We start from the raw sequence: 13,594 nt of genomic DNA, 5'->3' as shown, positions 1-13,594 counted from the left end.
GGTTGCCGGTTCAAGTGAATAGCAAAGTGAATAGCAACGATGTTAACCCTACTAATGCCATAAGCACCTCCCAGCTTAATATTTGCATAGCTACTGCCTTATCCCATAGCTAGTGTAGCATTAGCTAAATTGGCTAATGTCGCTTCACCTAATGCTACTAACTCATTGTTTCACTATGCAGGTAAATTTATGCAAGTTTCCCAAAATATCTAAGTCTCGTATCTTAATGAGATTCAAAATCAATATTTGGGTACGACCTCAAGTTTTATCCCTCCATAAGAGTTAACGTATTGCATAGTATTATGAATTAGCTGAGGTGACACGTAGCAGAAAGCCAGAACCACAGTGGGCACAAATCTGTCACTCAAAGCACCCAACCTCTAATAATACATAATTTTAAGCCATAACAAAGTGTAAATGATGAGTTATTTAAAAAATAAAATCCTGTCCACATAGCCCATTTTTGACACCAATCAAAAATGAGAGAATTAGCTATAGAGATCAGTTTTTATTTTTGCTTTAAAGTAGGCATTTAAAATAGAAGCTAGTGGAAAGAGAAGTGACCAGTAGATTTCATTGAGGTTGGTAGTAAATTGCAAGCCTGTCCTTTTTCCAGTGTCACTGCTGGAAACCTGCGATCAAAGCTCGCTAACATTACTTGTCCTAAAAAAAATATCTGATACTGATTGTTTTTATTATTGAGACATAAAACCTCAAAGCTAAGGTGTTACACGTGAGAAAGGATTTGGGTTTTTTTTCTCTTTAATAGCAGATCACAGATAATCCTTATTTATAATAAATGAGCAGCAGGTGCACTTCAAAACATTATAACAGACCAGGTCAGCAACATCCGGCCAATGCTTTACAATAAAACATTAAGTAGACACAGGACACTCTCAACACTCTGCTCTGTGACGCTTTCCTCACTTTAGGTTAATGACTTTCTCTTCAAATATATTGCACATTGTTCACCTGCTCAGAATCTTTGTGCAATAAATTACTTTTATGAAGAGGAATGTAGGTTCTTCAATTACCTTCCTTTGAAAGGAGGTTTCGGTGTGCATAAATAAGCGCGGAGCTGACAGTAGCAGACACCAAAAATACTCTAAGGGGTGAAGCACCTAATTTAGCAACTAAGAAACTGGAGAGCAAAAGCTAAAATCCATAAAGAGGAATCCAGCAACCTTGAGCGGAACTTTGACACGGTGATATTTTATCATCGAGGCAGCTCTTGACACAAACACACCTTCAGTAATAAAGCGTCACTAAAGGAAATGGGGAAGTGAGCCAAGGAAGTCATGAGGTCTGTCGTCTCAGGTTTTGAAGTGAATTCATTACGCACAAAGAGAGATGCTCGGCTGGATACAAATATTCAGATATTTTTAAATAGATTTATAATATGAATAACATCTTAATAAGCATAAAAGTTCAGCTAATGGCCATTAGGTTGGTATTCATCACTAGCATAATGCCAGCCTGCGGGATGTATGCTCAAAAAATGAAAACACTGCTGTGCCAGATGTGACTGTGAACACAAATAAATACAAATTGTACATTTTCTTACCTGTGACTCGAAAATCATGGCTTAGGTTTGATCTTATGGAGTGCTCAGTGCTCATCTAACCAGTTAGTATCTCTTAAAACTGCATCTGAAACAATATCCACGTGACATGACGGCGTTATGCTGTTGTTGCAGCATTTCAATTTTGTCTCCCACATCTGCGTCTCCTCGTGTAGCCCTACTGTTGTTGCACCGTTCTGCCTGTTTTTGCTGATAGATTGTGCTTTTGAGCTGCTGAGCAGACTCTTTTAAGACAACAAGGTCAGCCCATTAGGCAGTGCTTCAGAGCGATGTTGAATGTGTCGAATGTGGGGATTATTGGGTGAGACTTTGCAGGCTGTGTACACTCACTGCGAAGTGAGTTTAGCTCAAGGGGACTCCATGCAGATAAGAGCAGTTTTTATACACCAGAGTATAATAATAAGCTCCTGTGGGCTTAATAGAGAAAATTGTGTTTGGCAGGGGCTAAATCTTGATAACACTAAAATGTACTTAGTTTTGTTCTTTCTTTCTTTTTTTTGTTGTTGTTATGAGTCGAGCCTGGCTTTTTGTTTAGCTGTTCATTGAGTGCTTAAATTTAATTATAACATTTCCTGTGGAGAGGCAAATGTTTGCCCTGGTTTTGTGTGTGGAGTTTTTCAGATTTTCAGAGCACTGTTCACTGTCTTATAATTGTCTTTGTAATTGATTTTGGGGGCATATGAGGTTCAATTAAAGCAAAAGAAAAGCTGCTCTGCGTGACTCCTGCGCAGGCTGTGTACTTTTGAGTGCTCACATATGCCTATATATCTATTTATATTTGAGTTAGTGCACATCATCTTCTCAAAGTGTGCTATACCGACTGAGTTGTCCTTCTGTGACACTGTGTCGTTTGAATTGAACGCCTGATCGGTCCATCTCTCCAGGCGGTATGACGTCTTCCTCCCCAGGAGGGCTTTTAGCGTGTGTGCGCGTGTGTGCGCGTGTGCGCGTCGGCGTGTTGTTTTGCTGTGCTTCCTTAACTGTGAGTATGACACACCCAGCTGTACCTTCTGGCTTTCTTTGAGATACGCATAGGAACACACTTGTGTGTCTTTGTGAGGACTCTTAGAACCTGGTATCACCATGTTTGTCCCCAGCAATGTCAGTGGAGCTGTTTTTGTGACATAATAGCTTCCTGGTTGATTTTTATTTTTTTTTAAATCATTAGTGTTTTAAAACTAAAAAAACATTCCTGTTAAGCCTTCCAGTGCTCATCCTGGTCTTCATTAATACTTCAATTTAGATTCTAAAGTTTCTTTGGTCTAATGTTAATATTTGTTTTTATTTCATAGGTTACACCTTGTGGATGCAGACAGACAAGTATCCTTTTGACTGACCTATTCTATTTCTTGTATAGATTTAACTTATGGGTTTTCCATAAAAGAACAGATTTATTTATTTTTTGTCTAAACCAGCAGTCCCCAACCCTTTTTTGCGCGTTAATGTCTGATAATATTTTCACGGACCGGCCTTTAAGGTGTCACGGATAAATACAACAAAATAAAACAAGTGCCAGTACCAAAAAAAGAAGATTTATTCATAACACACAGGAAAAAACCCAGGGAAACTGAGTTAACGATAAAAATGATAAAAAACGATAAAAACCCTGAAAACCATAAATTTCACACCCGAGCCTCAACTCTCGCGATCCGGTACCAAACGACTCATGGACTGGTACCGGTCCGTGGCCCGGAAGTTGGGGACCACTGATCTAATCCAAAGAACAACTGAGAAAAAAACCCTCTACTAAATCCAAAATATAAATCTACAAGAATAATTCTACATTTATTATTCAGCACAGAATAAAAACCTGTCGTATGGCTAAAATCCTGTCTTTGACCCATTGATGGTACAGAATAATATACAAATGAAGCCATCATAGATGCACATTATGTCTGACTTCATTATGTGTGCCTGTAGTTTGCCTCAGACAAAACACTTTTGTTGATGAGTTTTGTCAAACATTTGGGTCGTTCTGCATTTCAGAAAGGAGGATTATTCAGGGTATGCTCATAAGCTAACAACTTGTGACAGTAAGTTGTTAGTTTCACAGAAAGCGCTGCACTTCACTAAGATGGTACTCTTGAGGTTTCATAACTGGACTTCACATGGCTGACGTCATTGTAGCTACCTCCATCTTTTATACCATCTGAGTCATTCATCCGGTACGACCACAGCAGTCTTTAAGGAGACTTTGATTTGCAAGTCCACGAAATCAGAACAACGTGATTGGGCAGCTGTGCTGATGGTGTGTGAGCCCAGTCCCCAAATGGCGCTCAAAGGTATGATTGGTTTCATGTGCAATTTACAGAAGTTGCCTGGTGCAGTCGATTCATTTCAAAATCAAGCGCAAAAAAACATCCTCTCTTTTGGCATTAAATATCAGCGCAGTTGATATTAAATTGTGTGACGTGAATGTTATTAAATTAGTTTGTGCGCTTGATTTAAATAGTTCCCTCCCTATTTTGGGCTTTGAGAAAGGAGCTCCCAGAAAAACATATGTAACTGGGGCAACTGCCTAAATTTCAAGGATCTCCACCTCTTACATGCAGTCTTGTAAATCTAGACCCTAGTGAGGTAAACACATCGATACAACCCCCTTGGCCCCTTACCAAAACAATTACCAACTCTCAAAACTGCCCTTTGAAGTTGAGACATGTGTGCCATCAGTGCTATAGGGAGGTGCCACATATATGTGCGCACACTGCCATGTGAATCGGGACTAACTGCAGTCTTTGGGCAGTAGGACACACTATGCCAATTAGCAGAAGATGAACTAACCACACTTCCCATTTGACCACTGGTACGCACACATAAAGAAAGAGAGGGAAAGAAAAGGTTGCAAAACAGGGAAATTACTTCTAATCCGGGGGCCTGTGATGAAAATACTTTTAACTTCTCCCTCGTGGGCCACAACAAGGATTTAACAACCTCTTTGACTGCTACTATATCGCACAGATTTACCTGCTGTTTCCTCTGCTGTAAAATGGCTTTTGCTTTCGTTCAGCGGTGTACAGGGCTGGTTGAAGAGCTGCACCACTGCGGGGGAGGAAGGCACACTGCGATCACAACCTCCAATATGTCAAAAGTAATTAGGCTGTTCGGCGAGTATACCCTATTATGTGCAGAGAGGTGTGTGCTGTTAATTAGACTGATGAGGAGATTCTCTAATAAGCCCAGCATAGACCATCAAACACATGTCTCGTTTTGTTCTGATTAGACTTCTTTTCTCATTGAAACTCGGAATTCGCAAAGCATGTTTGCTAATGCACTGCAGTTTATTAAGTGGTTTTGTGCAAATATATGAATGATTAGTGAAGTATTGATCGGTCTGTTGAAAGAAGGTTAATAGGCAAATATTGTGGTATTTGATAGTTAATAGAGGCCACATAATTATAGCTTCCTTGCTGTTCCTTGTCAGACTTAACAGGATGTTAAATATGTTTTGTTTTTTCGACTGTTGACGGACAAAACAAGTCATCATGGGATGAACTGTCGAGATTTAATTTGAATGTTGCACCAATCTAAAGTGATTCGCTCTATATTTACATGCATGCTTATCTTCAAGCACTGCTTTGTAATCATTTTGCAGTGAGCAAGACAAAATGGCATAAAATGATGAATCGCGGGGACCCACAGGTGTTCCTGGGTGCAAAAGTACAATCAATTTTTCAATAAATGCATTTGCCAGTAAAGTCTGTGGGTAGAATGCTAACCTTTCCTGTGAGTGTGCCACTAAAACCTTCCTTTAAAGCAGGTTGGTGGTAGTGTGGTGCCAATGCAGTGCCACCGTATTCAATTCTTAAAGCAAAGCCTTGAATAAGGTCCCTTGTTGCAAGACTTTGCTGGAAGGTAAGGCTGCATGAGCCATTCCAACATCTCTTCTGTCATTATTGTGGATTTGTCTCATTGTGTCTTTTTTTTTTTCTTCTTTTCAGTTTTTTTCCCACCTAAACTTCAAAGTTTCTTGCAGGTAAAAATATGCATGGTAGAAATAAACTGCTGTAGATCACTCTTTGAAAATCTTTGTTGACAGCGTGCCACTAAACGCACCGAAGCTACAAATTAGACAGTGACACTTGTCGTCGTTTAAATGAGCTTTGGTCCAAGAATTTGATAGTCGGCTACATTTTTCGCGTGACAAGCGTTTCATTTCCCAAAACGACCTTCTCTCCCAAGGGAGAGAGCTGAAAAAGGGGGTTCTGCTTTAATTAGGCTAGCTCGCTCGCAAAACATAAAAAAAAACAACAAAAAGAGTAGAGTAGTGGAGGGATGAAAGATGGAGAGGTAGAATGCAGGAGAGGATGAAGGTGCGGAAAGTGTGAGGAGGAGGAGGAGAGCAGATAATGAGAGGCAGGGTGACAGTATGAAAGAGTGCAAGAGGAAGAGAGCGTGTCAAGAATCAAGGGGGGGTTGTTTGCCTGCGGCCGCCTCATGGTGTGATGTCGCTGAATCTTCTCACCGTGTTTTATTACAAGGGGCTCGGTGTTGGGGTCGGTGTTGTCAGCATGCCAGCTAACTTATGTTGGCTCGTGCGTCTCGGTGTGTCCGCTCGCACCGTGTCAACGTTCATTTTTGCATGCAGTGGCTGAGTTCATGCCACGAGTGACACAGGAGATAAGAAGGAACCCAACTTACCTACATAACGGCGGGGTGGGGCTCGGCGGTTTCTCTTGTTCCACTTCCTCTGAGAGCAACACGGAGCACCTTTAATGATTTGAATAAGTCTACTCCCCAGTTTGCTGCGGTCATGGTCAACTATATTTCCTGTAACAAGCGTTAGTTACCAGGAAAGTGGAGTGGCATAAAAATTTCAGGCATGCTTTCCATTACACTGGTTTGCTGCAGACTTTACACGAGGGTCAGTTTGTCATCAGCTTTAAGATCCTTTATTTTGAATACTATTTTTCCTTCGTTCTTTATGTTGCTTTCTATTTACAGTATTGCAGTAACATTATTTGTTGACATGCTAAATATTTAATGAAATATATCTGTCATTCTCCAATTTCACAGCTCGCCAGGCTTTGCATTTATGCGACAGGGCAATACATAAAACTGATTCTTAGAGCTGCTCACATAGCCATTTTTCACCATTAACACAGTGGGATCTATAGCATGAAGACGTATTATGACCTGTTTAACAGCGAGCATTGCCATCTGGGCTTTGCTGTCATGTAGCTTTGCTTACGGCGACTCTTGCGCTGTAATTCCTGGGTTTCCTTTGTTGCAATGTGAGAAGGTACGGTCAGCGTTGTGAAGTGTGTTACTGTGTCGGTGTGTCGTCCAGCAGTGATTTAATCGGCGAGCCAGGAAAAAAAATGGAGGTTAGAGCTGATAGTGTAGTTTCAGTGGGACACATGAAGTCATTAGTAACATCCAGATCAGCTGAACGCTACTTCCATACATTCGCCTAATGAAGTCGTTTATTTGATTGCTGTTGCCGCTGCTGACTTATTACACCTGTATGCAATTATTCTTTAATATATGCTAACTGCCAATTTGAGGCAGCAACATGTTAAATTGATGCAATCATTTATTTCTGAAAAGGAATTACAGTTTTTAAAAATGCGCATAAAATCACCAGATATGCATACAACAGTGTGTGTGTGTGTGTGTGTGTGTGTGTGTGTGTGTGTGTGTGTGTGTGTGTGTGTGTGCGCGCGCGCGCGTTTCTTTGCATTTTCTTTTTTTTAGCAGGAAATTAAATCACTGGTGAATCAAAGAACATGGTTACAGGGATGCAAAAGTCATATGAAAGTGTGGTATTGTCAGAGAGAAGCAGAAAGAAGTCCTGCTTATTGATTTACACCAATGCTCTTAATGACTGCATAGCACACCCACAAAAGTCAAAATAAATAGCTTCCATGGCTTCCTGGATATCTTCTAATGCTGTTGATGAATATTTTTTTGCCTCTTATTCAAAAAAAGCTCTTACAAATCTGCCTTTCTAAAAAATATTATTATTATTATTATTTATTAGATTTTAAGGTTTTCAAATGCAAAATCCTTCGAGGCAAATCTTGCCACTTTTCCATCTTGGCAACAGCTCTGGGCTCTTCTGTCAGGCCATTATTTTTTCTGCCAAGCATGTAGTTGCGTCAGAGCAAGAACACAACTGGACATGTTTCCCCGTTTTGCTCTTATAAAGAGGACCAGCAGATTTTGTTTTAGACTAGTGCTGGGTTATGTGTTTGGTGTTACCCAAAGATTTCCCCCTCAGGAATCTTTCAATGACAAGTCTTTCTGGTTATATTTTAAAATTTTGTTTTCTTTTATTTTCTTGAATAGTCAGACCCCATCTTATCTTAAAGACCTTGTAATGTCACATCTCACCAGTAGAGCACTTTGGTCTTGGGCTGCTGGATTACTTGTTTTCTAGAGTATTTACAAGTAGAATGGGAGGCAGAGCCTTTGGCTTTCAGGGCCTCTCCTGTGGAAACAGCTTTCAGTTTGGATTCAGGATTAAGATTAGGTTTAAAACATTCCTTTTTAATAAAGCTTATAGTTAGGGCTTGATCTGGTGACCCGGATCCCTCCCTTAGTCATCATGCTGAAATAGGCCTAGGCTGCTTTGGGTTCCCATGATCCACTGAATGTTTCTTCTTCAATTACTTCTTTTTATACTTTCTACCTCTGTACACACCACTCTGTATTTAATCATTAGTTATTATTAATCTCTGGTTCTTTCTCATAGTGTGTCTTTAGTCCTGATTCCTCCCATCACAACTAGTTGCAGCAGATGGTTACCCCTCCCTGAGCCTTGTTCTGCTGTAGGTTACTTCCTGTTAAAAGGGATTTTTTCCTTCCCACTGTCACCGAGTGCTTGCTCATAGGGTGTCATCTGATTTTGGGGGTTTATTTGTTATTTACTGGTATTGAGGCGACGGTTGTTGTGATTTGGTGCCTTACAAATACAAGTGAATTGAGTTGAATATATCTGCTAACTTCATTGTGTCCTTAATTATATTCTACTAACAGTTCTAGTTCTGGTGCATTTGCCTCATTCAGTGGTTAACTCTGAATTTCAATCTACAACTAGAAAATCAAAGAAAACACAAAAGTCCAATTTCCCATTCGGGACTTGGGAATGGTTTCATTTTCAGTGACAGTTATATTATATGTTATCCAGCTGCTACATCAATCAAATCTTTCTTCTGTCATTCGTGACTTAATAAAGCTTCAGACAGCGACTGTCGTTGTAATCATAAATGTGAAATATTAGATATGCTGCCTTTTCCATGATAGAATTACATTTCCACATACTGTCAAAGCTAAATAATGCAATATGGGATAAAGTCATTTGTGTACATAATGAACACTGAGTAATGAGGGTGTGTTCTTCCTTGGCACTGCCTAATGTGATTAGGCAGGCTATCTGCTTTGAACATAACTGTTTTCTGCTACGCAGAGGTTCGAATAAAACCTGGATTAACCGGATTACCTTCATCATTATGTCCTGTCATTGTGGCTTGTGTTCAAACTAGATTAACATACCCAGGGGTCGTTTGTTTTTTGTTGTTGTTGTTTTTTGCGCCTCTTTATCTCTTTATCACAGGTGCACAGAACAGACAGAGCATTGCAGAAATGGTCAGAAGTAGGGCTTTATGAATATGAATATGAATGGTACATATCACAAAGCAGTGCTGAAAGTTGTCATCTGAGCTGACTATTAATTAAATCCATACCTGTCCTTCTGGTGCAGCCTCCTCTTTTCAGCTCTTTCTCTCTCTCTCTGTCTTTTTTTGTCTGACAGAGACAGTGATGGATACAAGGACGGCGACAGCTGAGCTTGGCTGGATATCGTTCCCTGCCAATGGAGTAAGAACAATGTGCAAAGGTGTACTCTGTGTGTGTGTGTGTGTGTGTGTGTGTGTGTGTGTGTGTGTGTGTGTGTGTGTGTGTGTGTGTGTGTGTGTCCGTCCGTGCGCCCTTGGGAAAAAACTGTTTGAGTACACTTTACAGTGGTCCAGTAATGAGTCTGTCAAATTCCTAATTATAGTAGCAAGGTGACACCAATTAACCACTACTGATGTAAATAGAATGCATTCCAAAAGATCAGTGAGGTGCATCACATGGGAGTCCGCAGCAGCCGAATAGAATAGAATAGAATAGAATGGGTTTTTCCATCTAAATTGAGCTCCTTGGCTGTTTAAATTCTGGCTTGGCGACTGGCCGGTCACAGTGGTCTGCTGTGTGCGTTTGAGGTGAGTGACTCTAATTGTGATGAATGGTTTACCCATGTAACACAGAACAAGGTAGAGGAGAAAAAAAGAGAAGGAGACAAAATGGGAGGGAGGGATAAAGTTTAATTTGTGTCAGGTTTTGGTAAACCCATTCATCATTTTGGCCTCTCCTCTCCCCTCTCCCTCTGCTTCCTCCCCTCTCCTACTACTTGGCCCTTCTTCTCACACACACACATCGCCCAGTGGGAGGAGGTGAGCGGTTACGATGAGAACCTGAACACCATCAGGACATACCAGGTGTGTAACGTGTTTGAGCCCAGCCAGAACAACTGGCTCCTCACCACTTACATCGACCGGCGCGCGGCGCAACGCATCTACGTGGAGATCCGCTTCACTGTGCGCGACTGCGCCTCCATACCGAGTGTCCTGGGCTCCTGCAAAGAGACGTTCAACCTCTACTACCTAGAGACCGACAGGACTGTTTCAGACGGCATCAAAGGGGTGGAGTACTGGGCCAACGCACCCTTCCTAAAGGTAAACACTTTAGGTAAAAAGAGGGGAAAGGGAGTAAAGATATAGTGTTATTTACAGATTTTTAAAAAGCAACAAAAACCCTATATACCTATCATTGCCTCTTGCATATCTGGAAAGCTTCTCACTGTGGAAGTTCCATTGTGTCCACTTGCACCCATCCAAGTGGAAATTCTCTTGTGTGTCAAAATGGTGACCACTGGACATCATTTTCGTTTTGAGGAAGTGAACAAACTGACAGGGATGTTGCTATGTGCAACAACGCAAAGACGGCATACCCAACACCTTGGGGCTTGAACGTTGTGATCTTATCAACTAAAACTGCTGGTTCTTAGCTGGAGACCAAGCTCTCATCACCAGTTCCAATCCTCGACTCGCAAGACAAGTTGATGTTTAAGGCCTGTGGTGGTATAACAGAGGGTAAAGTGCAAGCGGTCATTATGGGACTTCCAGGGTATGATCTGAAAATAGCATTTTTGTTGGAAGCTTAAGTGGAAGACGAGAAGAGATTTTGCAACGAGATTAAGTCAGCAATGGTTTTTATTTTTATAAGCAGATTCCAGAAAGTGTTAAATTACACCTTCCTTGTATGTCAGTTCAAAAGAATGAAATCCAAACATTGAACCAGTCCAAAATTGATCAGTAAGTAAGTAAAACTGCAACAAAGGCTAAAAGTATTCACAAATCGTTTTGTAGCCTGAAGCCTTAACCTCCACTCGCTATTAGAATTTAACCCGTATTGACTGAATGTGTTTGTGCTTGTTGAGATTCATAAGTCACCTCTCTACTTAAATGTCATGCTCATGCTCTCATGCATTTGCAATTTCACAGAGACGTTTAATTTTGCCTGGCCACTGTGGAGGTTTATCGGGGGGAAAGATACAATAACAGCATTTCATAGCATTTGGGCATTAGCGTGTTTACCTGATAGGTAGAAAATCTAAATCAATAAAGAAAACCTTTGTTAAAAATGTATCTTTTTTTCCTTCTTTTTCTCTCTGTCAGGTGGACACCATTGCAGCAGATGAGAGTTTCTCCCAGGTTGATTTTGGGGGCAGGCTGATGAAAGTGAACACAGAAGTGAGAAGTTTTGGGCCTCTGTCCAAAGGCAGAGGTTTCCATTTGGCTTTCCAGGACTTAGGCGCTTGCATGTCGCTTCTGGCCGTCAGGGTATTCTACAAGAAATGCCCCAGCATCGTGCAGAACTTTGCTTTCTTCCCAGAGGTATGAAACAGAGCTAATTGAAATTGGTGGTGATTTTTACGAGAGCTTGGCACAGCCATCGGATGGATATTTAAATGGGATTTTTTAATGATTCTTATTTTGTGCAGACGCTGACCGGAGCAGAGTCCACCTCATTAGTCATCGCCAGAGGAAGCTGCATCCCCAACGCTGAGGAAGTAGACGTGCCCATAAAGCTCTACTGTAATGGAGACGGAGAGTGGATGGTACCCATAGGCAGCTGCAGCTGCAAGGCGGGTTATGAACCTGACAATGGCAATGTGTGCCGAGGTAAATCTGTACATTAACGAGGCCGTGCTAGTTCAAACTGAGCTCGTAAAAAATGAAGATGAAATGAGAACATCAGCAAATACTGCACCGCATCAGTGCATATCAGAGGTGCTGCTGTGTGGACTGAACTGATAATCTGTTCTCAGATCTCTGCTGATGACCTTGCTACAGCAAACACTTAAACACGCTGCACATGACTTTCTTGTTATTTTGTAGCAAAAGCTAATAATCCAGTATGACAGCAAATCAATAACCAACAAACACGCGTCTAATATTGAGCCCCAGCAAACATGCTACTGCGGCAATCAATATCTCATAGCATACGTCGACCTCCAACATGGAAATTATTTAAACAGAGGAAATACTATTTTAATCAAAAACATTTCAGCTTTCTTTGTTTATATGTCCCAAATATATGATTTTTTAAATAAATGGAACTGTATATTTGCTGAGTAAATTCTGGAGGAAATGCAAGTGCTGTATTAGCTCCAGGAGGGAAAAAAAGTGTGTCAGTTTTGGCAGAGTTAACTGAATAATTTCATGCGTGTATATATTTTATGCCCAACCGGGCAGCGCATGATGTTCCATATGTTAATGCTTCTAGAGGCAGACTCGGGTGAACGTGGTGCAGAAATAGCTCCTCTTTCCTCTGTGTTCCAAATCTCTCTCTCTCCTTTCCATCCTTTTTATATCTGGCCTTGTTCCCCATTTCCTCTCCGAAGTAGTACCCATCATTTCTTATTCTCCCTGGAGAGTCTCATTCATTTTATGTGTGTGTTTGTGCGTGCATGTGCGTGTATATGTGGTGACTTAGTGAGTGTGTGGTGGGCGTGTGATGTATGTACATATGGTGAAATGATAAGTGAGGCCGCTTCAGCCCATGTTAATTAGTTTAGCGTGTTCTAGTCAGATTAGTCGAGCGCAAATTGGTGGCGAACTGTCACACAGTGTTGGAGAGATAGAAGGGCGTGAGGAAGAATGACGAGAAGGAACAAGTGAAAGGAAAAGAAGAAGCAAAGATAAAGAAAATTAGGGAAAAACCTCCGGAGAGATGAACTGCAAAGTAAGTTTTTTTTTTTTTTTTTAAAGAGAACAAACCAAGGACATAAAGGTTAAAACTGTGAGATAAAACAGATAGAGAGCCTAAAGACTGAATAGTTTTTCTTCCTGCCTCTGGTAAAATGCATGCAAGTACATGGACTGAAATGTCAGCTTAGCCTTTGTTGTCACTCTCTCTTTTTAACAGAAAAACTTGCAGCTTTTGAAAGGGGTAAACTCGTCCTGATTCAAAGAAGATAGTGAATACGTCTGACAGTGTTACAGCTCTATAGAAAAACCACTGCTAAAGGACTAAATTATCAGGTTTACAAGATGTTGGCTATATATAAAAAAAAATCCTACGGTGTTTAGCCTTACAATAATATTAGCCTCGTCCTATTGCAGCGTACGCTTGCTATAACCAAAGAATGTTCTCATGAGTTCTTATTACTCCTTTATCTGTGTCTATTTAGAGTAATCGTGATAATAGAAGTTCAAACTTGAGCCCAATACCCAGGAAAATAATAATGTTTCAGTTCAATGAAAGTAAAAAGACTAAATTATAAGGCTCATTTATTTATTTTTGAATGACAATAATAATAATACTGTATTCAGCTACAACTGTTTCTGTGCTTCTGGTGGCTTGGCACCATATTTAAAATGCTGATCACTTATTGGTAAGATAGGCTGTCACTGTTTCTGTCTTGTTGCTTCTAAGAGAGACCTTTCATATTTTTAGACACAGATA

General features: G+C 40.6%; 1 protein-coding gene across 1 annotated transcript in view; it reads left to right on the top strand.

Moving 5' to 3' along the window:
* LOC102291616 (ephrin type-B receptor 1) overlaps nt 1-13,594 on the top strand; it is a 144,480-nt gene that overhangs the window by 31,762 nt on the left and 99,124 nt on the right. Inside the window, exons 2-5 of the mRNA XM_042220673.1 lie at nt 9,336-9,400; nt 10,009-10,299; nt 11,302-11,520; nt 11,628-11,808. Coding sequence (XP_042076607.1) covers nt 9,336-9,400; nt 10,009-10,299; nt 11,302-11,520; nt 11,628-11,808 — 756 coding nt within the window. The remainder of the gene's footprint in view (nt 1-9,335; nt 9,401-10,008; nt 10,300-11,301; nt 11,521-11,627; nt 11,809-13,594) is intronic.

This window comes from Haplochromis burtoni, unplaced genomic scaffold (genome assembly GCF_018398535.1).
Source record: "Haplochromis burtoni strain Fernald_Lab_line unplaced genomic scaffold, NCSU_Asbu1 Contig_53, whole genome shotgun sequence".
In the NCBI taxonomy this organism is placed as follows: domain Eukaryota; kingdom Metazoa; phylum Chordata; class Actinopteri; order Cichliformes; family Cichlidae; genus Haplochromis; species Haplochromis burtoni.
Note: the sequence above shows the minus strand (reverse complement) of the source record. Positions and strands in the feature narration are given on the sequence as shown.